General features: G+C 36.2%; 4 protein-coding genes across 4 annotated transcripts; 2 read left to right on the top strand and 2 right to left on the bottom strand.

Moving 5' to 3' along the window:
* Nucleotides 1–766: 766 nt before the first annotated feature.
* Nucleotides 767–1,288, bottom strand: LOC104851498 (keratin-associated protein 13-1-like). The gene has a single exon (XM_019205167.1). It carries the CDS (start codon nucleotides 1,253–1,255, stop codon nucleotides 767–769), a length of 489 nt encoding a protein of 162 aa, XP_019060712.1. The 5' UTR covers nucleotides 1,256–1,288.
* Nucleotides 1,289–8,544: 7,256 nt separating this feature from the next.
* LOC104851429 (keratin-associated protein 13-1) lies at nucleotides 8,545–9,093 on the top strand. Its single transcript, XM_010608595.2, has one exon. It carries the CDS (start codon nucleotides 8,566–8,568, stop codon nucleotides 9,091–9,093), a length of 528 nt encoding a protein of 175 aa, XP_010606897.1. The 5' UTR covers nucleotides 8,545–8,565.
* Nucleotides 9,094–13,633: 4,540 nt separating this feature from the next.
* Nucleotides 13,634–14,095, bottom strand: LOC104851499 (keratin-associated protein 14). Its single transcript, XM_010608702.3, has one exon. It carries the CDS (start codon nucleotides 14,093–14,095, stop codon nucleotides 13,634–13,636), a length of 462 nt encoding a protein of 153 aa, XP_010607004.3.
* A 3,009-nt stretch (nucleotides 14,096–17,104) lies between these two features.
* LOC104851501 (keratin-associated protein 15-1) lies at nucleotides 17,105–17,527 on the top strand. Its single transcript, XM_010608703.1, has one exon. It carries the CDS (start codon nucleotides 17,105–17,107, stop codon nucleotides 17,525–17,527), a length of 423 nt encoding a protein of 140 aa, XP_010607005.1.
* The last annotated feature ends 8,465 nt before the right edge of the window (nucleotides 17,528–25,992 follow it).

Raw genomic sequence — 25,992 nt, 5'->3', positions numbered from 1 at the left:
TGAGCTTAGTTTTTCCTGTTTTTTGTTTTCCTTCTTATAGAAAGGGAGAAAATGTGGACAGATTGAAAATGTTAATTGGAGTACAGGGATTTAGCCAAATTTTTAAAAAGATGACATTCTGCACTGTGACTACCTAACGCTCCATAGAACCACTTTTTTTGAAAATATAAACCCATGTTTTAGCCTTCTGTTTTAATATTTTTCATTCACAGACCCTGTGATACAAATCTAAATACTCACATTTCATTCTTAGGGATGCATGGCATATTCATTAAGTTAACAATATATTTAATTATTTTTAGATTTTGGTTGAGAAAAGACTTACCTGGAAATCATAAGCATTTGGGAAACTTGCTTTAAGAGGGAAAGATACCTAAAACCCAGACAAATTTAGTGTACATGTACAACTATCTGAGCATTCCCAAAACCACAATCAGAAGCAATGACAAAACCAACTGCATCAATACATTAGTTGTAAATAACAACATTAACACCATATTTCAACAGCAGAATGAAGAATTTATTAAAATAAAATTGCTTGATTATCTAATTTGGAGGAGAAATTCATTTAATTTTGTAGTTTACAGAATCAATGTATCAGGTAGAATTTAAGGGCTATAAAGGAAAGAAGGGCAAATTTTCAAGAATTTGTGGATATTTCTCAATAGATGAAATTCATGGATTATCCTAACACAAAATCTTCATTTTCTAAATAGCTTTGGTGAATCAACAGATTATTCAATAAATGACAGATCTAATGATACCGTCAGTAACAAGAAGAACAGAAACTCCTTGAGGGAAAACAGATTGGGTTACGGAAACTGGACCCATAATTCAGGGTTGGAAAGCTACAGATTCCATAACCCAGGGGTCTGAAGCCACCGGAGCCACAGCCCAGTGAGTAGTAGCTCCTTGAGCCATAGCCCAGGGAGCGGCAGCTGCTGGACCCAAAGCCCAGAGATCCAGAGTAAGTGGTCAGGCAGGGACTGCAGAGCGTGGACACCCTGGGGCGGTAGCAGGACATCTGGCAGGGCCTGGACACCACACAGGACCTCTGGCAGATGGTGGGTTCACAGCAGGTCTCCTGACAGCCACTGGAGAGAGAGGAGCCCAGCTGGTAGGTGGTGGGAGACTGGAGATGAGTGGTGTAGACCAGGTTGCTGGGGTAGCAAGAGCCACAGGAGGAGCCTGGGTACTGCAGGTAGCCCCCCAAGGAGCGGGAGGAGAAGTTTCCAGAGGAGCAGCTGTAGGTCATGTTGAGAGGAGGTGTGAGCTCGGCTGAGTGTAACTGAGAAGGTTCTGGGTTTAAATGTTACCTCTGGAGAAGGGCATTTATATACTCTGAGGAATAGGTGTGGTCGTTCTCTCATACTTATATTCCCTCATTTAAAAAGGTGTAACAAAGTAATGTTTGTAATTGCTTTCGAATAGGTTTCTACATATTGTACTCATAGATGCTATAATTTTCTTGTTATACCCAAAGCCAATGAATTACTCCTAAGCTAGAAATGCTCTGACATTTTACATTAATGCTTAGTGTATCATTTCCAGGAAATGCCTCCTTTTCCTCTTGCCATATGTTTATGTGTTTTTTAACTGGATGTTGGAAGAAAATACTTTTTTTTGCTTAATAATGTGAAAGCGGATTAAATTACCTTTTTTTTTGTCAGTGATTTTAAAGTGTATTTTTGGATTTAAATGAGGATCCTACTGAAAATTCAAGTTACTTGTTACCATTATTTCTCATTTTCCCAGATTATTATTCAGGGATTATATACCATTACCCACTGTGTTTCACATCCAGTAGAGAGCAGAAAATAGGATCTCAGACAAACTTGATGATACTGAGGCCTAGGACTACAGAGAAACCTAGGTGAACAGAGCGCCCCGATGAGAGCAAAGAATGGAATTGAGTCAGCTGTAAGTTATAACCAATTGAGGCCATTCTGAAGAGAATCAGAGTGGTAAAGACCCATGTGATGAAGGAAACGGTTTTACAGATTTAGCGTATCTGATGCGAAGCAGGAGGCACTACTGTATTCCTGTGTCTATGTATAGCAGCCTGGAAAATTTACTTCTCTGAGCTCAAACTGCAGGAGACTTTATTGTCCTGTGGCCCTACCTGCTGTGGTCCAAAATCTAACAGGACATCTTTGTAGAAAACTTGCTTTAGAAAACTGTTCGGGGGTAATGCCTACTAAGGTCCACACTTATGTCATATTCTTATTACTATTTCACATGTGAGTTAATGCCCTTCAGCACTGGTAAATCTCCAATTGCAGTCTCCTCAAATATTGTTTCTATCCCCTTCTCCCCCACTCCTTTTTTAAGGTTCAAGTAGGTTACATATGTTCCTGGGGATAGAACTCAGGCCCTCAAGGCAGGCAGCAGTACCACTGATGCAAATCTCCAGCCCTTGTCTTTTTATAATATTTTCTCTATTTTCATCTTTTTGCCTCTCTGTGCTTTAATTGCACAATTTCCTGATGTCTCATTGTTCGATTTGCCAACTGCTTTGTGAAAAACTCGTCCACCAAAGTTTTCAAATTTGTTATTGTACAGGGTTCAAAATTTCGACGGGGTTCTACTGTGTTGTTTTTAATTTTAACCAAAATTCAGAATCTTATCTTTCCTTCTTCACTGTAATTATTTCTTGAAAAGAAAATGTTTGTGGGCTGGGGATCTAGCTCAGTGGTTCTACTGACTGCCTTGCAAATGCAAGGACCTGAGTTCGATCCCCGGTACCAAGAATAATAACAAAGAAAAGAACATTTTTGTCTCTCCGACTGTTAAATTTCTCAGATAGGTACAGCTATGTGGCATTTAATGATGGGCATACTTTTGGAGAAATGCATTCTTGATTGATCACACCCTCGCTCCATGTGAGAAGGTACACAATGAATAGGACCAGGTCACTTTGCAATGTACACTCCCGAAACTACCATTAGATACACTGTCATTGACTGAAACATTGTCACATGATAAGTGGTTGTACGCCAGTGTCATTTGCATTATATAGGGCTGTGATGCAGATTCTATTTTCTGGTGCTCTCTTCTGTTTCAGTCTCATCTTCATATAGTCTTCTATATTTTTGAGAGAACGATAGCTACTTATGAGGAAAACTGTGTTATTTTACCTTCCTCTATAGATAATATACTTTTGGTTCTGACAGGCTGCTAGAATAAAGGCACCAGTACCTCAGATCAATTTAATCCAATGAGGAACTGATGCAATTTAAACCCAGGATTCAGTCCTTGTAAGAAGCTATCTATTACAAATTCAATTTTACTTCTAAGAATTGGCACTTTAAGGTTTGGGATATTTCCCAGAGTCTAACTTTTGATAGACCCTGATTTCTAATTTTGTTCCTCTGGTCCTAGAGTTTCTGAAAATTCTCTTCATTTTCAAAATCACCATATAACTTTATGGAAATTGCAGCTCAGGGTGAAGGCTCATTTCTTTATTTCATTTCTGTCTCAGATAGCAACTTTTTAACTCTGTGGTGCTTTGTTATTTCTCTTTGTGTGAGTTTATATGAATCTGTATGTATGTATGTATGTATGTATGTACACACACACGTATATACCTTTATATGTAAATATAGAAATATAGGTTAATATAGAGAGAGCTGTGTATTGAAATATATGCTTGCATATGCACACATATACATATTTGTACATGTTTTCTATTGACATCAAGACAAATAGTTCAATAGTCAGAGCATTGTATAATTGATAACTATATAAAATTTTTTGAAATATTTATTAATTTTTAAAAATATATAGGAATGACTCCAATAAGTAAGTAGTTTCCATGAGGAGAACCATTTTTAAGTCTCTTCCATTAGCATATATGTATGTATGTGTGTATATATATATATATATATCATGGTAGATGACACCTGTCAAAACTTACCAAATTCACATGCTGGGGTTGTGACTATCCAGGCTGTCTTTCTAAATCTGTCGTTTTTGTATCATATCTATACCTTCTACTGTGTCCCCATGTTTTTTATTTTTTGTACCAGGGATTGAACTCAGGACCTTATCCTTGCAGAGCAGATGACAGAACTACTGAGCTAAATCCCCGGCCCTTCAACCATTTTTGAATAATTTAGAGAATAAAAACATACTCAGATACCTCATTGATATGTTTATTGGGTAACTTTTAATATTTCCCCACCTCATACAATTTTAATACAAAGGTCCCCAGGGAAAACATCAGAGTTATATTACAAGGAGAAAAGTACTTCTGTATTGGTTGTGAAATATTTAGGGAAAAAAAAAAGACATCTTTCTTGGTATATTTGAGAGCATGGACTTTAAAAACTCTCTAATTTAATAGTAAATAATAAAAAAATCATTTTTTGGCTAATAACTACTAACATATAGTGACTAATGAGAATCTTATATTTTAAATATTAGGGTGTGAGGTTCTAATCTAAATTATTGATAAACCAAGATCCCTATCATGTTAAAATGGGTTGACTAATAAATTGAAGATGAGAAGTAGGGAGGTAAAAACACTGTAACTTTCAATTTTGGGTGAGACTCTACTGGATGCACAGCAAAAACATCTAAAATCATTCTATCTGTAGATAACTGGTAGGAACATAAAAATGGACAGATCATGAGCCTGTGGATATTCAGCCCTGAGTCATAAATTTGATGTGAAATACAATCATCTTTGATTATTGTTGAGCAATTCAAAGAGTGATAGAGTTCTATGTCATAAAGTACAAATGCTGAAATCTCTGAGATGAATTTATTTCAAAGGCAGGAAATCTCAAGACAATGTAGACCAAGATTGAGAGACTTAGAGACAAAGGAAAGGGAAGAGTCTTCTCTTCAGGGTAACTGGTTCAGAGAGAGGTCCTTGGCCATGGAGACTGGAGTAACTAAAAAAAAAAAGCAAACAAACAAACAGAAACAAAAAAATAGATTTACCAGTTTTTCCTAACAAACTCAACCATCCCGTTTGTCTTAAATATTTGTCTTCAAGATTGTTTTACCAAGTTATATTTGAAACAACAAAAAACAAAATGGGCAAGGAATTGTGTCTACAGCATGATTAATGGGATACCTAAGCCACTTGCTAAGGCACAAAATAAGGAGACAGGAACTCTGTTCTTAAAAAACAGGATGAATTTACTCCTTTCCTCCTCTCTCTTTCTTCTAGAAGGTCAACATTATTTTTCTTTCTAATATCGCCACACATTTGACATTTTAAACATTTATTTCATTAGATTTTAGTAAAAAATAAAAAATTAAAATGTTTCCACCAATTATAACAATGCACTTCCTTTGGTCTTGAATTTCATTTAATTAAGTTGTACTTTACCTCGGAATATTTTCTGAGTGAAGAAGCATCTGGTAGTGCTCTGAGAATACGATTAACGTTTCAAACTTTTTTCACCTTTGAATCTACACTTCTCCTGAGATAAATGAACCAACACACCATAAATATAATGAACCAAGAAACAAAAATAGGAAAAAAAAATCAAACTTGAAAGGAGAAAAATGGGAAGAAAAAGAAGCAGACAAAAGGAAAATGGGAAAGTGATGAGAGACAGAGAGACAGAGAGAGGGGTTGGAGGAGAGACAGAAAGAGAGAATAGAAAAATATTCAACTACTCTGCAAAGGAAAAGAGAACAGGGCAAGAAATCACACCTTTAGAGAAAAAAACACAGGGTTCACCTGGCCACACAGGTAGGAGTCATTGGAAACTTTCACCTTGATAGGCTAGACACATCCTAAAGGGGTATAAGTATAAATGTCAATGATAAAAAGAAAATATAGTTTAGTGCATGCTGAAAGATAAGGGTTTAGTTTTAATCTTTGGCAGGCTGAAAACCAGTTTTTCCAACACCATTTATTAAAGAGGCTATCTTGTCTCCAGTGAGGATGTTTGGCTCCTTTGTCAAAGATGAGGTGGCTGAGTACATCTGGAGCTGTTTCTGTATCTTCCAATCTATTCCACTGATCTTCAGGTCTGTTTGTTTGCCAGTGCCATGCTGTTTTTATCACAGTGGCTTTGTAGTATAGTTTCAAATTGGGAATTGTTAAACCTGCTGCCATGTGTCTGTTGCCTAGAATGGCTTTTGCTATACTAGGTCTCTTCTGATTCCAAATGAATTTTTGGATTATTTTTTCTACTTCTGTGAAATATACTGTTGGATTTTTAATCGGCATTGCATTGAATCTGTATAGCAGTGTTGGTAGTATGGCCATTTTCACTATATTGATTCTTCCTTTCCAGGAGCAGGGGATATCTTTCAATTTTCTTATATCTTCTTCCCTCTCTTTTTTCAGAATGCTGTAGTTTTCAGTGTAGAGGTTTTTTTCTTCCTCTGTTAGATTGATTCCTAAATATTTCATTTTTTTGAATGCTATTGTGAAAGGAATCGTTTCCCCAATTTCTCTCTCAGTGGATTTCAACCTGCCAAAGATTAAAACTAGACCCATGTCTTTCACATGCACTAAACTAAAATCCAAGTGGATTAAAGATCTAAATAGTTTTTTAGAAGACACTAAATTTTCTGGAAGATAAGTTAGGCAGAACTCTTGAAGACATTGGCATAGGAAAAGACTTTATGAACAAATCCTCAGTAGCATGGGAACTAGCACAAAGAATCAACAACTGGGATCTCATCTTTTTAAAAAGCTTTGGCACTGCAAGAGAAATTGCCAACACAGCAAAGAGACAATTTACAATGTGGAAAAAAAATTGACCAGCTGTTTCTCAGGCAAAGGAGTATTATCCAGAATACATAAAGAACTCAAAAAATCAGACCCCCCAAACATAAAGACCCGATTCAAAAATGGGCATCTGAAATGAACAAACATTTCTCAAAGAAGTAAAAGCTTCAAGTAAATATATGAAAAAATGTTCCATATCACTGGTCATTTGAGAGATGTAGATGAAAATACACTGAGATTCCATCTCATCCCACAAAGAATGGCTGCTACCAAGAAATCAACCAATAACAAATGTTGGTGGGGTTGTGGGGAGAAAGGACCCCTTCTCCATTGTTGGTGGGAGTGCAGACTGGTGCAACCACTATGAAAATCAATATGGAGATAACTCAAAGAACTAGGATTAGAGGTTCCATTTGACCCAGCCATCCCTCTGCTGAGTATCTTTCCAAAAGAATTAAAAGAATCATATCACTGATATATGCACACCTATGTTTATAGCGACACAGTTTGTAATAGCTAAAACTTGGAAACAGCCCATTTGCCCATCAGTTGGAGCCTGTATAAACAAGATGTGGTTTTTCTATAAAATGGAATACTACTTAGCCATAAAGAATGAGAAATTAGAGTCATTCATAGGAAAATGGATGCATATTTAGCTTATACTCTTAAGTGAAATAAATAAGTCACATATGTGTAAATACTGAATATTTTCTCTAGTGTGAAAAACTAAAAGTGTAGATAAGATTCAAATTGCATAATTAACAATGTGAAATAGGAAATAAAAAAGGGCTAAAGGTTGAGGGGAAGTGGGAAGGGTAGGGGAAAGGAAATAAGGGAAAAGAAAAAATATGAGAAAATGAAAAAGTGGATATAAAATGTTTGTAAATATGGAAGGGAGGAAGGGGTAAAGGAGGGCAGGGGTATGAGGAAAAAAATGAGAATGAAGACCTGTCATGTAAAGGTACCAGATCCCAGTGATGAATGCAACTGTACTGTATACCTAAAATGTACCAATAAACTCAATAAGAAAAAAAAATAAGATGTATCCAAATTCCAAAAATATGCTAATTTTTCAAAGTTTTGTTTATGGAGTCATTGGGACAAGGTAGACTACAACAGAAAAATGATCTGAACTTCTTGAAATTCAGGAAATTTTTAATTTTGCCCTTGATGGTTACCTTTTCTTTATGTCCATATCAAGACCTTTTCAAATCTCTAGACATCTCTGTCAGTTACCTTTTTTTTTCTTTCTACTTTTTTGTCTCTTAGGTGATTGTGAGATACATTATGTGCTTGTAGTGCTTCTTGTAATAATTTCATGCAGCTACCATAATACATTACCATAAGTTAATCTTAAAGAATAAGGATGCATGGTGACAAAGTGAATTGCTTGGGTGGAAGCTCCTATCCAGGCAGAAACTGGTGGATTATAATGAAAAAATTGGTATTATCTTCTTCAGTTTTCAGGGAAAAAAATACCACTGGCAAAGTCAAATGTGGACAAACAGAAAAGGCAGGTAATAAGGCAGTGAACTATGAAGGGCTTCCCACGCTGTGATGAAATCGGCATCAACATAAAATAATCATAGTGTTTCTGACATAGGAAGAGTTCTCTGCATTTCTCGCAACAATATATTTATAGAACCCATAAATGTACTATGTAGAAAACTATTTGAATGCAACTGCAATTAAGAAGAGATTATTACTTTAAGCATTTGTAAATGACAGAGCATAAGTATGTCAATGATGACAGTGTTGGACACCACGCCTGTTTCTGAGGGTATATAAAGGCTCCTGTCCAGCAGGTGACATCAAAATCACAACCTTCTCTGTTATACTCAGCCGAGCTCACACCTCCTCTCAACATGACCTACAGCTGCTCCTCTGGAAACTTCTCCTCCCGCTCCTCGGGGGGCTACCTGCAGTACCCAGGCTCCTCCTGTGGCTCTTCCTACCCCAGCAACCTGGTCTACACCACTCATCTCCAGTCTCCCACCACCTACCAGCTGGGCTCCTCTCTCTCCAGTGGCTGTCAGGAGACCTGCTGTGAACCCACCATCTGCCAGAGGTCCTGTGTGGTGTCCAGGCCCTGCCAGATGTCCTGCTACCGCCCCAGGGTGTCCACGCTCTGCAGTCCCTGCCTGACCACTTACTCTGGATCTCTGGGCTTTGGGTCCCGCAGCTGCCGCTCCCTGGGCTACGGCTCAAGGAGCTGCTACTCACTGGGCTGTGGCTCCGGTGGCTTCAGACCCCTGGGTTATGGAGTTCGTGGCTTCTCCTCCCTTGGTTATGGATCTGGATTCTGCTGCCCATCTTTCTTGACTTCTAGAACCTTCCGGTCTCTTCATTACAGACCAACCTGTGGCTCTGGCTTCTATGGATTCACTTGTTAAATGCCTGTGTTTCTGAGTATTGTGGTCAATATACTCAATACTGCCTCTGTTTTCCTTCCTACTACTTTTACTATCTTTTTATTCTTTCTTCTTTTTATTCTTTCATTTTCCTGTTTAATTTTCATCCAAATAATTGAAAATTAAAATTGTACCTAATAAAATTATATGATTTAGCAATTAAATATGTTGTACACATTTTTATTTCTTGGCCATAACTTTATATCAAGATCAATGGGGTTCGGTATCTAGGTTTGGGGAATGTAGAAATCATTTGATTTGAGCAAATATCTGTTGGTTGTTCTCTGCCAGGAGTAACAATTTCTTTTATGAGCATCACTTGTATGTTACAGTTATCTCAATAATAGTGAAAGTTACCTGAGACTGAAGGACATGCATTTCTACAAACAAAGGAAAACAAAGTAATTGTTAATATGTACACTAGAAATGGGAATGACACAATATGATAAATAAGGTGAGCTGAATACTTAGACAGATATTTACCAAGATCTAGAATTTGAGGCTTGTAGGTTTTCCGTCAAGAGAAAACTAAAGATAGATGCTTTAGTCTTCACTGGTTTTACCTAATTACCAGAATCCCTGTCCCCCACAACTGTGGTATCCTTAAAGCTCGTCTCCAAACATCTGCACAGAGAATCACAACAATCTAAGATGGAACTAACCAGCTTTATGATGTGTATAACTTTATGATGAGGGAAACTCATGATGCTTCTTCAGGCAGAAGTTCATTTGCTTGGTTTTTTTAGTACTGGAGATTGAACTCGGTCCTTGTGCTTGCAAGGCAGGTGCCAGAACCACTGAGCTAAATTCCCAGCCCCAGACAGAAGTCCAATGAAGCTACGAGCAACACACCTGAGCAAGACTGAGCAAACGTTTTGATACTCAGTCTAAATCTAGATCCTAAAGCAAAACTAAAATCAAATACTTGGCTGCAGAACTAAAATCAAATATTTGGCTGCAGAACTAAAACTCAAAGATGGAAATGGTTTATTTAGCACAAGATCCCATGAAGCAAATATGAGACCATAGAAGGTGAAAGAACCAAAGAGGAAAATGTAACAAAAGGCCATATTGTTAGTTGATTTTATAATGAGTGGCTGAGATGCACTTCTTCAGGGACTTTATAGGAGCAAACAGAATGACTCATAATTGTCCACCCCTGGGTCTGCTCAACAGCAACAAGCATTTCTTCATTAGCTTCTATCTTTCATTGTTTTAACATCTTTTTCTGCAACCTCAAGACTCTGCAAGGGAAGAATGGGGTGGGATCCTCCTTTTATGGAGTGTGATCCCTGATACACCCAGGCACATAGTCAAAAAAGTGCTGGGGAATACTTGGGGAAGGCTGGTTGCAACCACTGCTGGTTGTAACATAAAGTTTTCATAGCCTTTCCTTGGATCGCCACCAACAGAATGCACGATATTCAATTTTCAGCCAACATTCAACATCCCTGTGTAACCAACAAAGATTATAAACTATAGAAATTTACAGAAATAATGAAAAACAGGCTTAAAAACAATTAGAAAATTTCCAAAACTTTTATTGTTTATAAACCATAGCAGAATTTGATTTCAGAGGTGAAACTTGTCTTATTTCTCTTTCCTGAAATTTTTATTTATCTATCTTTAATATACAGTGGTCTTTATTTCCGGTCTTCTGCGTTTTCTAGATATTATTATTATTATTATTATTATTATTATTATTATTATTATTATATGAATTCCATTAGCTATTTTTCATGAGTAGTATGCATAACAAATTGTAAAAATAAAAACAAATTTAGACTTAAGGGAAGAGATCCAAAGAAGGTAACAAAATTTATTTTACAGTCATTTGTATTAACCATTATACCAAATGATGGAGAAACCGTGTGCTGTGAAAATTTTATGTTATTCATTTAAATTAGGATTATTAGTAGTGGTTAGCTTATCAGGATTTACTACCAAAAATGGTAGTTATTGTGCCCTTTAAAAAATAATATGAAAAACATGAACAAGAACAGTGAAACTGTCAAACTTTAGTGTCATCTCACTAATACTATCAACCAGATCCCATTTTGGTGAATCAGACTGAAGGAGAGCGTGGCCAGCCAGGGAGAATCATGAAATAATCTTTAAGTGATGGGTGCACAAATAGAATAGGGTGTGAGAAAAGGATCTATCACCGAAGAATATACAATTCAAGCAAGTGAAAGAAGAAAGCTCTGTAAAAATGTTTTGCTTTATCATACAACACGAACAATGACTTAAAAAGCGTCAAAGCAAGGGCTTAAAGATAATAAAGCAATGGAAATGAAAGCCCTGATTGACAAGGGAAGGAAGAACATTGATTGCTAACATAATTTAGCATACATGTAATTTTTTATTTTACATTTTTAAAATGACACTTTTCATATTTTTTTCCTCGTGGAGTTTATTGGTACATTCTAGGTATACAGTACAGTTACGTTTATCATTGGGATCTTGTACCTTTACATGACAGGTCTTGGTTCTCATTTTTTCCCCTTGTCCCTGCCCTTCCTTCAACCCCTCCTCCCCTCCCCATTTGCAAACACTTTATTTCCATTTTTTCACTTTCTCTTATTTTTTTCTTTTCCCTCATTTTCTTTCCCCTTACACCTTTAGCCCTTTTCTTCCTTTTTCACATTGTCAATTATCTCATTAGGATCTTATGTACTATTATAGTTTATTCATATTAATTGGAAGACCACGGAGATTTATTTGAATAATACAGTAGTGAGTCACACATTTAACACAGTTAATATCGCTTTTTACAAAAGAGGAAAATTATTGCTACCAAACGAAAAAATAAACAATTGATTTTTAGAACAATACAATATAGGCCCAAACCACGGTAGAAAAAGCAATTAGAAAATTCTTTGTATTATTCTCTGAGACAACTGGCACGTTCATGCCCGGAATTCCTTGTACACCTATCCAGTAACTCCGATTTCCCACTACCTCCACCTACTGGTAGTTTGGTGAACAGGGCCATGTCTTGCTGCGGGTGGAACTGGCCACAGCACTGTTGACTGTGTTAGAGAAAATGGGCCTCCACAACTGTCATTTGTTTAAAGTGCTGGTTCTTTTATGCCTTGTATTTGAGTGTAATTTGTTTTACCTGTGAGCTCTCGGCATGCTGCCTTTGAAAGAAAAGTGACAGTTCTGTATTTACAGGGAAAGCGATAAAAGCAGGGATGTTTCTCTTCTTTAGGTTGGTTTAAACTAAAATATTTTCACTGTACAAGCATCTTCCGTTCCACTAGATGAATCCATGGTACAAGTGAAGTGGAAGTCCCTTAAATCAGTCATCATTTACAGTCGATTACTGATTACAACTAAAGAGTAAAATTCCTAGTCTATCGCCAGATGGAACAGGGTGTTGAAACAAAAAAGAATACATCAAGACCTACAGTGATCCTGTGAGTAGAAATGTAAATCATCTCAGCCTTTAACAGTGTTATCCCTGTTGTAAAATATTTGTGCCATGACTAAATACTCATGTATTATTCACGGCCTGGAATGTTACAACAAGAAGAGTACTTACATTAAACTTGAAAAGTTTTCTTTTTTCTTTCAAACTAGTGCTAGTATCCAAACAATGAGAAAAACAAGAGAAAAATTAGACTTCATCAAATTTGCAGAACAATTATATTGAAATTTATAGAAACAATTATATGTGTTAGAGATTTCATGTGGAAACTTAAATTTTTATCTGACAGTAAAGCTAGGGGAACTGGATTCTTTGCCATATTAAACCTACTAATACCTAACTTCTTACTGGGTATTCACACTCCAATTTTTAATATATTTCAAGAGAGGAATCTTCACTCAAAAATAGTCATGTAGCCTATTTAATATTTCTTATAAATTATAACCATTTTATATTTTGTGTAATGCTTACAACTGTATAACAGGTACCTCTGTTTTAAGTTTATTTGTTATCTTAAAAATGTGTGCTCTTCATTTTATGTGAAGGTATTCATGGAATTAACATAAAAGATGAAAGCATTTCTTTCAAATCAAAAAAGATGTTTTCACTCTTCTTAGGTTAAATTTTTAATAATAATCACAAGATACATAAAATCTCAGCCAGATATTTAGAAATAGTTCTGAAGGAAAAAAAAAAGTATAATAAAGTCACAGGACATGTAAAGGTAAGGTAATAGTTTTATTTAAGTTTATAATATATTTCACTGTAAAACTTAATACAAATGCACTAGTGGAAATAATTAGGAGATACATTTTTAAAGTATGCTTCAGTTATTGCCTAGTTATATAAGGATAAAAGAGCATTTTTTTGTGTGTTTCCAATGAGTATCTTTTTCAATTACTGGAATTCCAATCATTCCTACTCCATGAAGGTAAAAGTAGAAGAACAATTAATTTCTATGTAATGACAAGATAAGAGATGGAAAGATAGCATTAATCTTAAGATAGTAGACATTATGTTTAAACTTCTGATTCCTGAAATGTGTGGTTAGTAGAAGCCAGATCCACAAGTAGGTTGGAAAGAAGTAGACTAGAAACTTCTAGAAGGGAAGTAGGTTGGGCGGTAAAAGTTGGATCCACAATTTAGGGATGAGAAAGTGCGGGGTTCATAGACCACTGACTGGAAACCAGTAGATCCAAAGCCCAACGATGGGGAGCCACAGCCAAAAGACTGGAAGCCCTTGGGCCCAAAGCCCAGAGATCCTGAGAAAGTTGTTTGGCAGGTATTGCCCAGGGTGGAGATCTTCGGGCGGTAGCAGGGTGTCTGGAAGGGGCCGGACACCACACAGGACCTCTGGCAGCTGGCGGGCTCAGAGGTCTCCTGACACCCGCTGTACAGAGGACAGTCCAGTTGGTAGGTGATGGGAACTTGCAGATGAGTGGTGTAGACCGGGTTGCTGGGGTGGGAAGAGCCACAGGAGGAGCCTGGGTACTGCAGGCAGCCCCCAGAGGAGCGGGAGGAGAAGTTTCCAGAGGAGCAGCCGTAGGTCATGTTGACAGAAGAGACTTTAGAGGTCGGTGTTCTGAATGAGTTTGATGTCTCTCCTTGGACTGGAATATTTATATCCCCATTCCCTTGTGTGCGTCACCCCTGTGACCTATGAAAATGAGTTACTTGCTGCTTTTAATTGAATTGAAAAGATTGTCATAGTCATCCGTATGTAGTTTTTGTGGTTTTACAACAGGAAAGAACAGTAATGTTTGTGACCGTGGAATTCAAGTAATATTGTTGAATCTTCAAAGCCATTATTCATCTTCCCTTAGCAGAGGCCACCTTTAGATCACTCAGAGAACTGCTGTGAGTATAGGCAGTGCCTGCGCTGAGGGAAGCTGCCTAATTAAAAATAATTGATACCCGTTTCACAATCTGCCTCAAAACTGTTGCCATCTGGCTAGTAAAGTTGTTAACTGATCTATTCATAGTTTCTTCTTTTAAACAAACAAATGAACAAAAATACACTGATTTTGGTTGCGAAGTGGCAAACTTAGTAAGTGAATAGCATCCCGGAAAGCAGCAGCCCTGGTATGCAAGTTATATACAGGTTTCTATTCTAACCGGTCAGCAATATAAATCACTTTCATGAAAAATTAATTGAGAGCTTCTCTTATTTTCTGTGCCGATATTTGAAACTGTATGTGGATTTTTAAGAGCCAATCTTATCTTTGCTTTGCGTCTTTCCTGCACTGTGAGCTAAATACTATCAATTGTTTTATGACACTTTGGAATGTTGGAGATTATTCATCTAACATATCGAATAAGCCCTAAACAAATAGAGAGAAGAAAACACATGGCAGAAGTCCACAATTCATTCCTGTCTCTAGTGTTTCCTACTAGAAGAATTCCCCAGCATTTGGAAGATATCCTTGTTCTAAAAAGTGTGTAGAGTGAATGTCTTGAAATGTTGATCCAAAGGAGCCATTTTAAGGAGGCTTCCTCTGCTTCAGAAACCAACATACATTACTTTGACTTAAGTTGCTTTCAGATGCTTCTGACAAGTGTTACAAATTTTCTAAAATGAGGATCATATTTTTTCATTATTCCAAGTCCTGTGCTTCACCTCTGTGTAATAAGGTAATGAAGATGCCTGCAGGGAAAATAGAGACCAAGGTTTATCTTGCTGTGGCCTCTGCGCTGTTTGATTTGTTTGGGTCCTAGAAAAGCTTCCTCTTTCTACTCTGAACAAACGTGCTTTTCTTTTTTGAGAAAAGAGTGCTCATAGTTACATAATATCTGAGCTCATAGAAGATTTTGCCAGCAAGATGTTTTACATAAAAGAGATGACATTGAAACAAGGGAGAAAATTCAATTTAGCAGAGTTAAATATTCATGTGGAGGTTGATGTTCAATATTTTATTGACAAACAGAAGAGGAAGATTTGAAAACTGCTAGAATGCTTCTTGCTATTTATAATGAAAAGCCCTAATAAACAAGAATTGTTTATTTTAGAAATAGAGGATGAACTGTGTTACCCAACAAATGAAACATGACTGGAAAACAGTGCCTCAACTTAAAATGTTCAGGTTCATAAATTCAACAATTTGAAAGAGAGTTTGGTCAAGATCTCTAGTTGTGAATCTGACTGGAGTCTCATTTACATCTTCCTCATCAAAAATTCCCCATACCCTGGATGGAAATCTTATTATCTACCAATGCAGGTAATTTTAATTTTTTTTCTTCAAGCTTCTACTTAATCATCTTAATTTTTCATAGCAAGAGTCTTGACTCATTTTCATTATACCATTCATTAGATTTGGAGATGGACAGCTTAAGAATTTTGACAATTCTGAAGTGTTTTTAAGTCATTTCTTAGAGTCAAGCACTACCTCTACTTACGTTTGCTAAGAAAAACTTTAGAGCGGAGTCCCCAAAATACCACTTAGCTCTTTATGAAGAATGTGTACGTCACTTGACAAATGTACCACATCAGATATCTCAAACGCATTCATTCTCTATTTCACATTACCATCTGTTTTAGTACCCTTTCTCACTCACATTTTAATTTATCCCATCTGTATCTGTGGATTCTTCAGATCCTATTCTTCCATGTTTTCTGTAAATGCATATTGTTTTATCCTCCACCAAATACTACTGAAAGTTTATGGAGAATATTTTGTAATCAAGTTTACTGAACTTATTGCTGATATTTTTTAAGGATCCAATTTGGAGGATGTTGTTATACTTTATTTTATTTAAATGTTTTATTTTTATCAGTACGTTTGCTGCACCTAATGATGACTTTCATCAAGAAATTAGGAGCAGGCTATGAAACTCTGTGTCAGAGCACTTACTGAGCCTGCACAAGATACTGGATTCCCCATCATGGAAACACAAAAAGAAGAAAACAAGTGGAATTCAAAGTAAAGATTTACAATGTTATCTTCAAAGCACTCACATGTCAACCTTTCAATCATTCCATTCTTAAAAATATACACAAAAATAATTCAATTATTTGTGTTATAAGGAAAGGAAATCAAACTTATTAGCCACTCATTTAGCATTTCTGTCAATTACGGTGTGGCTCCTTTCACAAAATGTACAAGATTTGAGAGAAGGAAAATTTAATGAGAATTTATTTTGTGTGTGTTCAGGTGGGTTCCTAAACTTACAGTAATGTAATTGTCTCCTTCAAGGTACATGTTAGAATTTTAAACAGAAAAGAATTCTCAAAGTGTTGTCCATTTGATCTAATATCCTCAGAACAGAATGCATAAAGCTTCAATCATATAGATGCAATTATGGTAGTTTCCATTCTACCCACGGTTGGTTATTGCGATAGGCAATTTTTTCTTTTTCCGTGAACAATTCCTTTGAAAAACTAATGAAATTCTTTCATTTAAAAGTCTGCATTCGTAAGAGTTCTTTGAAGAGTTCTTTGCTGAAGCCTAATTAAGATGACTACAAGCGATTACACCCATTTCTAGGGTATATAAGTACCAAACAGGGGAGGTATCAGTCATACTCACGAACTGCACCCCAGCTGAATTTAGAAGTCCTGACAACATGTCTTACAACTTTGGCTCTGGAAATTTCTCCTCCCAATCATTTGGAGGCTTCTGGAGGCCCACAGTTTCTGCCTGCAATTCTGTCTACCCCACAAATGTAATCATTCCTCTGAAGGCCTACCAGCTGGTCTGTTCCATCTGCGGTGGACAACAGGAGAGCTTTTTCAAGCCCATTAGCAACCAGACATCCTGTACTGGGACAAGATCCTTCCAAACATCCTGCTTCCGCCCAAATAATTTCATCTCCAGTCCTTGCCAGACAAATTACACTGGATCTCTTGGATATGGCAGCACTGGCTTTGGATCTTTTGGTAATTTCAACAATGGCTTTGGATCGTGTGCTCACAGAAACACTGCCGTCCAGTATTTGGGATCCAGCTTCTACCGCCCATCTTATTTTTCCACCAGAAGTTTCCAGTGAACACGTTTCCAAACATCAGCCTTTGGCTCTCACTTTTTTGGATCAACTTACTAAATATTCCCCACCTTGTCTTGCTCACCTCTGCAGCTAATGGAACTTTATCATTTCGTTTGTCCGATATCTATAATTTAATTCTTATACTAGTGCTTAAAATCACTTCTGTGACCATCATTCTAAAATGTTTCTGTCAATATTCCCTTTTCACTCGTGCATGTTAAATAAACTTTTTCTGTAGCATTAATTTCAGCTTTCTATTTTCCTTTATGAAGAAGACACAGTTACTGAATACATCCAACAATTTTAACTCTCTTCAGTTTTGTTTTTTTCTGTTTCATGTAGTTATTTAATTTCATGTAGTTAATTAATGTCCAACACAGCTGTTGCACAGAAAATAGGAACTTTAGAAGGAAATTAAAATATGTCACATATCTCATATATCATATCTTCAGAGACTTTTATCCCTCAATGAGGACATTCACACATATGATTGTTTCAGATATTTTTCTTTCCAGTAGGGAAATTCATTTTAATTGAAATAGAGTTCATATTAATGATATTTGATAGAGAAAATGGCTGTAAATGTAACTATATAACTGAGCTGAAAAGGGGAAAGATAAATAAAGTTAAGTGGCTTTCCCAAGAAAAATGTATGAAAACTGAGACACTGAGCCGTGTCAAAGGATACTAAACATCCTGTCTAGCCTCTGGGTCCCCTTTTTTTTTATAACTTAGTCTTATCACTACAGAAATTACTTTTTAAAAGTGAACACAGTTTAAATTAAATAGAGTTCTTAGCAATGGTATTTGATATAGAACATGGCTGTGTACTAACAATAACCATACACAAAACTAAAGAATGGTTTCCCAGTGAAATATTATCTTTGAGTGCTGATGGCAGAATGGAAAAACTAAGTAAATCCTAATTCCTCATGAAAAAATGTATGCAACACTGAAAATAAAGGCTAATATTAAATGAATGTAATGGATTTTCAACTAACACAGAGTTATAGCAGCATGGTGCTGTGAATTTTAACAAAATTTTAAAAATCTGTATTAAGTTTATTCATATATTTTAAGTATTAAGTGCAGTTACATTCATCACTGAGATCTTGTATCTTTACATGACAGATCTTGGTTCTTATTTTTCCCTATTCTCCAGCCCTCCCTTCACCCCCTCCACCCTTTCCTGTTTACAAAGACATTATTTCCATGATTTTACTTTTCACATATTTTTCTTTTTGCTTTTTACCTTTCCCCTACCCCCACTTCCTCTACTCTTTCAGACCTTCCCTCCTATGACACAATATCAATTATACATTTTTCTGCTTATTTACACTTTTACTTTTTCAAACCAGAGAAACTATTTGGTATTTGCCCAGGTGTGGCTTATCAATTTCACTGAAGAGTATGGCCTCAATGTGCATCCACTTGGCTATAAATATCTCTAGTAGTTCTTTATGCCTGAGTAGTACTCCATTGTATTTAAAAAAATCTTCTTTATCCAGCCTCCAGTTGATGGGCAATTGGGCAGCTTCGAAATTTTAGCTGTTATGAACTGTGCCACTATAAACATGGGTAAGTATGTTTAGCTGTGGTATAGTTTTTTTAATTATTTTGGGGAGATACTCAGTGGAGGAATAACTGGGTCAAATGGGTCTTCTAATCCTAGTTGTTTGAGGTATCTCCATATTGATTCGCACAGTGATTGAACCAGTCTATATTCCCACTAAAAATGAAGCAGGGTTCCTATTTCCCCACAACCCTGCCAGCATTGTTATTGGTTGGTTTCTTAATAGCAGCCATTCTTTCTAAGGTGAGGTGGAAGCTCAGTGTTGTTTTCATCTGCATCACTTGAATGACCAGTGACTTTGAACATTTTATCATGTTTCTTTGCTGCTTTTGCTTCTTTGTCTGAGAAATGTCTGTTCATTTCAGATGCCCATTTTAATTGGGTCTTTATATTTAGGGTGGGTCTGATTTTTTTAGTTCTTCATCTAGATAGTAGATCTTTGTCTGAGGAACAGCTGGTAAAAATTTTTCCCCTCACATTGTGGGTTGTCTCTTAGCTCTGCTTGTTATTTCTCTTGCAGTGCAGAAACTTTTTAAAACGATGAGATCCCAATCGTTGATTCTTTGTGCTAGCTCCTGTGCTATATATTCAGAAAGTCATTTCCTATGCCAATATCTTCAAGAGTTCTACCTAGCTTAACTTCCAGCAAGTTTAGTGTTTCTTTTTTAATATTTAGATCTTTAATCTGCTTGGATTTTAGTTTAGTTTTGGTGAAAGATACGTGTCTAGTTTTAATCTTTGACAAGTTGAAATCCAGTTTTTTCAACACCATTTATTAAAGAGGCTCTCTTTCCTCCACTGGGGATGGTTGGCTCCTTTGTCAAAGATGAGGTAGTTGAGTACTTCAGGAGTTCTTTCTGCGTCTTCTAATCTGTTCCATTGATCCTCAGGTCTGTTTTTTGCCAGTATCATGCTGTTTTTACCAGAGTGGTTTTGGAGTATTTTCAAGTTGGGGATTGTGATACCCACTGCCATGTCTCTATTGCTTAGAAATTCTTTTGCTATTTTAGGTCTCTTCTGGTTCCAAATGAATTTTTGGATTTGTTTTCTCTAGTTCTGTGGAATATACTGTTAGGATTTCAGTAGGGATTATGTTGAATCTGTATAGCGGTTTTGAAAGTATGGCATTTTACTGGCATATTGTTTCTTCCTATACAGGAACAAGGGATGTCTTTCCATTTTTTTTATATCCTCTTCTATCTCTTTTTTCAGAGTGTTGTAATTCTCAATTGTGGGGTCTTATGCTTTCTTTGGTAGATTGATTCCTAGATATTTCATTTTTTTGATACTATCCTATTGTGAAAGGGATTATTTCCCTAATTTCACTCTCAGTGAGTTTATTATTTGTGTAAAAGAACGCTATTGACTTTTGAGTGTTCACCTTGTATCCAGCTACTTTACTGAATGTATCAAAAGTTTAAAAGTCTTTTTACTTGGCAGTAAACTTGGGACTTCCCACTTATGAGGCAGGTGGCAGTAACACAAAGCTAAATCCCCTAACCAGAAGTCTAGAAGTCTTTTTGGTGGAGTTTTCTGGGTCTTCTATGTAGAGTATCATATCATCAGCAATAATGATAGTTTAAATTTTTCCTTTCCAGGCTTTATTGCCTTTATTTGTTTCTCTGGTCTAATTGCTGTGGCTAATGTTTCCAAAACTATATTGAACAGGAGTGGTGATAGTGGCCATCCTTGTCCTATTCCCGATTTTAGCAAGAAGGTTTTCAGATTTGACCATTTAGTATGATGTTGACTATTGGTTTTTCATAGATAGCCTTGATCAAGTTAAGATAAAGACCATCTATTTCAATTTTCTGCCTGGTTATAATTATGAATCTGTGATAAATTTTGCCAAATGCTTTTTCTGCATCTATGGAGATGATAATATGATTTTTTACCTTGACTCTGTTAAAATAGTGTATCACATTTATTGACTTACGTATGTTGAACCATCTTTGCAACTCTGGGATAAATCTGACTAGATCAGGGTGTGTGATCTTCTTGATGACTCTCTGTATTCTGTTTGCCAGTATCTTACTGAGGATTTTTGCATCTATGTTCATTAAAGCGATTGGTCTGTAGTTCTCTTCTTTGGTTGTCTCTTCCCTGATTTTGGAGTCAAAGTAACACTCGCTTCCAGGAATGAATGTAGAAACATTGCTTCCCTTTCAATTTCATTGCAAAATTTAAAGAGTAGTGGCAACAGTTCTTCTTTAAAGGTCTTGTAGAATTCAGCAGTGAATCCATCAGGACCTGAGCTTTTCTTTGTTGGTAAATTTTTAATTTTTTTTTCAAATTCACTGACTATAACTGGGGTGTTATGAATTTGTATACCTCCTTCATTCAAATTTGGTGATTCATATGTATCTAGGAATCCATCCATTTGTTCTGTACTTTCCATTTTATTATAGCGCAGGTTCTCAAAGTAGGTATTGATGATCTGCTGAATTTCTACTGGCTCTGTTGTGACTTCACCTTTTTTTTTTTTATTCCTAATTGCATGGATCTGACCCTTTTCTTTATTTGACAAGTTTGGCTAAGGGTTTATTGATTTTATTTATTCTTTTGAAAAATCAACTCTTCAATTCATTGATTTTTGGTATCATTCTCTTCATTTCAATTGCATTGATTTCTGCTCTGATCTTTATAATTTCCTCCCTTATATGAGCTTTAGGTTTGTCTTGCTCTTCTTTTTCTAGAAAGCTGAGATTCATCATTAGGTTGTTTATTTGAGCTCGCTCTGTTTTCCTAGTGTGATTATTCACTGCTTTGAATTTGCCAGGTAAAACTGCTTTCATTGTATCCTATAGATTCATGTATGCTGTAGTGACACTATCATTAAATTGTAAAAACTGTCTAATTTCTACTTTAATTTCTAATGTGACCCATTGGTTGTTCAGGAGAGTGTTATTCAATTTCCATGTGTTTTTGAAGTTCTTGGCATTTCTTATGTTATTGATCTCCAGTTTAGTTACTCTATTGTTGATGATATACATGGGATAACTTCAATTTCTTCTTTGTATTTACTTAAACATGTTGTGTGAGCTAGTATGTAGTCTACTTTGGAGAATGACCCTAGTACAGCTGAAAAGAATGCATATTCTGATTTTGTGTGGTGGAACAATCTGTAGAACTCTATTAAGTCCATTTGTTCAAAAGCTTGGTTCACTTCTAGTATTTTGTTGTTAATTTTTAGTCTAGATGATCTGTCTATTTGTGACAATGTGGTATTGATGTCCCCCATTACAATTGTATTAATGCTTGTTTGATTTTTCATGTTACTTAATATTTGTTTTGTATAGTTGGGGGCATTAGTGTTTGTAGAATATATATTTATGATTTTCATTGCTTCCTCTTGGATTATTCAAGGATTTACAAGGATATAATAAACTTCTTTGTCTCTCATACTTAGTTTTGGTTTGAAATTTACTTTGCCTACGAATAAGGTAGCTACCCCTGCTTCTTATCCAGGCTTCTGTCACATCAAAAACTGTTTTCCATCCTTTTACTTTCAGTCTATGAGTTTCTTATTCAAGTAGGTGTGTGTCTTGTATACAACATATTGTTGGGTTTTTCTTCTTAATCCATTCTGTCAGTTTATTTCTTTTGATTAGTGAGTTGATATCATTGACATTAATGGTTATAACTGATATGTATTGACTTACCATTGTTAGGTTGCTTTCCTGTTCTTGGTTCTTTTTTACTTTTCTCCCCCTCTCTTTAAATTCTAGCCTATTGGATTTTCTCTGTTGGATCTCATGAAATTGTGACCTTCATTGTCTTTTTATAGGACATTTAAAAAAAATTGTTTGGAGTGCTGGTTTGGTACTCATGAAGTTTCTCAGGTGATCTTTGTCTTGAAAGTTTCTTGTTTCTCCACCAATTTTGAAAGACAGTTTTGCAGGATACATCAGCCTAGCTTGGAGTTTGTCTCTTTTAATGCTTGAAATACCTCATTCCAGGCTCTTCTTGACAGGAGGATTTGTGTTGAAAAGTCTGCTGTAATTCTGATGGACTTTCCTTTGTATGTAATTTGTTTCTTTTATCTCACTGCTTGTAGTATTTTGTTCTTCTGTTGGGTTTCTGGGATGTTAACTATTACATGTGTAGGTGTAGAATTTTTTATCATAACTAATTGGAGTCCAATATGCCTCACTTATCTGTATGTCAGGTTCTTTTGCTCTATTTGGGAAATTTTCTATCATTAATTTTGTGAACAGTTTCTTTAATTGAGTTTATTGGTACATTCTAGGTATACAGTACAGTTACATTCATTATGGGATTTTGTACCTTTGCATGACAAGTCTTGGTTCTCATTTTTTCCCCTTGTCCCTACCCTCCCTTCACCCCCTCCTCCCCTCCCCATTTACAAACACTTTAATTCCATTTTTTCATTTTCTCAAATTGTTTCTTTGCCCTTACTCCCCTTCCCCTACCCTTCCCACTTTCCATACACCTTTAGCCCTTTTCTTCCTATTTTATATTATTAATTATCCCTTTAGGATCTTGAGTACTATTGTAGTTTTTCACACCAGAGAAACTATTTCTTACTTAAACATGTGTGACTTATTTATTTCATTATGAGTATATCCTCAAAATGTATTTATTTTCCTATGAAGGGCTCTAATTTCTCATTCTTTATGACTAAGTAGTATTCCATTTTATAGAAAAACCACATCTTCTATATCCAGTTTCCAACTGATGGGCAAATGGGCTGTTTCCAAATTTTAGCTATTAAAACTGTGCTGTTATAAACATAGGTGTGCATATTTCCCTGTGATATGATTGTTTTAGCTCTTTTGGAAAGATACCCAGCAGAGCTATGGCTGGGTCAAATGGAACCTCTAGTCCTAGTTCTTTGAGGTATCTCCATATTGATTTCCATAGTGGTTGCACCAGTCTGCACTCCCACCAACAATGGAGAAGGGTTCCTTTCTCTTCACATTTGTTATTGGTTGATTTCTTGATAGCAACCATCCTTTGTGAGGTGAGGTGGAATCTCAGTGTTGTTTTCATCTGCATCTCTAGAATGATCAGTGATGTGGAACATTTTTTCATATATTTACTTGCTGCTTTTACTTCTTTGTCTGAGAAATGTCTGTTCATTTCAGATGCCCATTTTTGATTTGAGTCTTTATATTTGGGGGAGCTGATTGTTTTGAGTTCTTTATATATTCTAGATAATAGTCCTTTTTCTGAGGAGCAGCTGGTAAAACATTTTTGCCACATTTTAGGTTGTCTTTTAGTTCTGTTGATGGTTTCTTTTGCAGTACAGAAGCTTTTTAATAAGATGAGATCCCAGTTGTTGATTCTTTCTGCTAGGTCCTGTGGTATGAGGATTTGTTCATAAAGTCTTTTCCTATGCCAATGTCTTCTGTGCCCTCTCTTGCAGGCGCCACCATTGCTGTGTACATTTTTTTTTATGGCATTTGTGCTTTCTCCTGCTTTTTCATGAACTCCTATTGATCTTATATTATTCTTCTTTGTCTCGTCTAGGAGCTGTTAGGTTGATTTGTCATGGTCCCTTACTATTTTAAGATACCTCTCTTTTCATGGTCACTGACCACCATCCTGTCTTCTGTATCAGATATTCTTTCTTCATATTGGGTTAATCTGCTATGCATACTGTCAAGAGAGTTGTTAATCTTTTGGATATAAGTTTGAATCTGTTTCGTGGTTTCCATTTCTTTCCTATGCTTAATCATTCATGTCTTCCAACATGGTTCTGAATTCATCTATTTATTTATCTGTTTGTGTTTTAGAGTCTCTAATCATGTGTTTTATTCTGCTTACTATCTCTATAGCTATCTGGGAAAATATTTCTGTTTGGGGTATTTGTAGAGCCTCACTCACCTGTTTTTGTTGTTGTTGTTGTTGTTGTTGTTGTTTTTCCTTCCTGTGCTAACAGTTCAGGTTATTTAGACTTTTCCATCTTGTTGATTATCAGACTTTTCCATCTTTTTTCCCCAGAATTTGCCTAAGGGAAGCTGGAAGACAGTGTCTTGTTTAAGCATCTTCTCATTTCTTTTATTGTTGTTGGCATAGTCCTTGGGTTAATTCCTGGGTTGATACATCCATATTACTTATTGTACATATCTTTGTGGCTTGTATTTAGAACACTTAAGGAATTATTGCTTCTCAGAAGTGTCTTCCAGATATTCCTGGTCTTGAGGATTTGAGTCTGTAATGACTCTGGGGCAAACTCATTTTCATTATACCAGGAAATTGGTATAATGTGTTTGATTTGGTCAAACACAACACTAACCCAAGAGGTACAATCAACAACAGCAATAGAATCAATCACAGCTTAGAAAAATGACAATTTGTGGTAGTTATGAATCTATCACCTTTAGCTGTGTGAAATAAAACAAAATTGAAGACTAGCCCAAAATATGTTTATCACTATAGTGACTTTACCCTTTGGGATAGGGACTTAGAAGGAGTAAGGCACTCTTACTATTATTTAATTCTGGTCTAGCTCAGGGAAATTGCCTTTAAGACCCCCTGTACCTCTGTAATGCAGATGAAGAACAGGTATAGCCAGGAAGCTGAGGTGGGGGTGAGGGGGGGTGGGGTTGGGCTGCTGGAAGAGCCCACACATAGATCCTATCCTCACTGGTCCACTGGTGGCTGGGAGGCCTGGTAGGGGAGGGGCTGTGTCAATGGCTTTACAGTTTAGAATCTGTCATTATAAACCTTCACGTGTTTCAATGTGCAAATATTCTGAGTGATACATATGAAAGAGAACGCTGTAAATGTTGCAGACTCTTAATTTTCATATTAATTGTTTTTGTGTTCCTTCTATACTTATAAAAAATGCAGCTAACAGGTTAATAGTGAAATAGTTAGAAATTCTTAAGAGTAGATATGAAAATATTGCAGGTAGGTGGGCATGCCA

Source organism: Fukomys damarensis, unplaced genomic scaffold (genome assembly GCF_012274545.1).
Source record: "Fukomys damarensis isolate Sample0158 unplaced genomic scaffold, DMR_v1.0_HiC HiC_scaffold_24, whole genome shotgun sequence".
NCBI lineage: Eukaryota > Metazoa > Chordata > Mammalia > Rodentia > Bathyergidae > Fukomys > Fukomys damarensis.
The sequence above is the reverse complement of the archived record's forward strand: the minus strand, read 5'-3'. Positions and strand labels throughout refer to the sequence as shown.

Bases quoted from the DNA above. Each gene is read 5' to 3' on its own strand.
- LOC104851499 (XM_010608702.3), bottom strand. From the start codon at position 14,095: ATGACCTACGGCTGCTCCTCTGGAAACTTCTCCTCCCGCTCCTCTGGG.
- LOC104851429 (XM_010608595.2), top strand. From the start codon at position 8,566: ATGACCTACAGCTGCTCCTCTGGAAACTTCTCCTCCCGCTCCTCGGGG.
- LOC104851498 (XM_019205167.1), bottom strand. From the start codon at position 1,255: ATGACCTACAGCTGCTCCTCTGGAAACTTCTCCTCCCGCTCCTTGGGG.
- LOC104851501 (XM_010608703.1), top strand. From the start codon at position 17,105: ATGTCTTACAACTTTGGCTCTGGAAATTTCTCCTCCCAATCATTTGGA.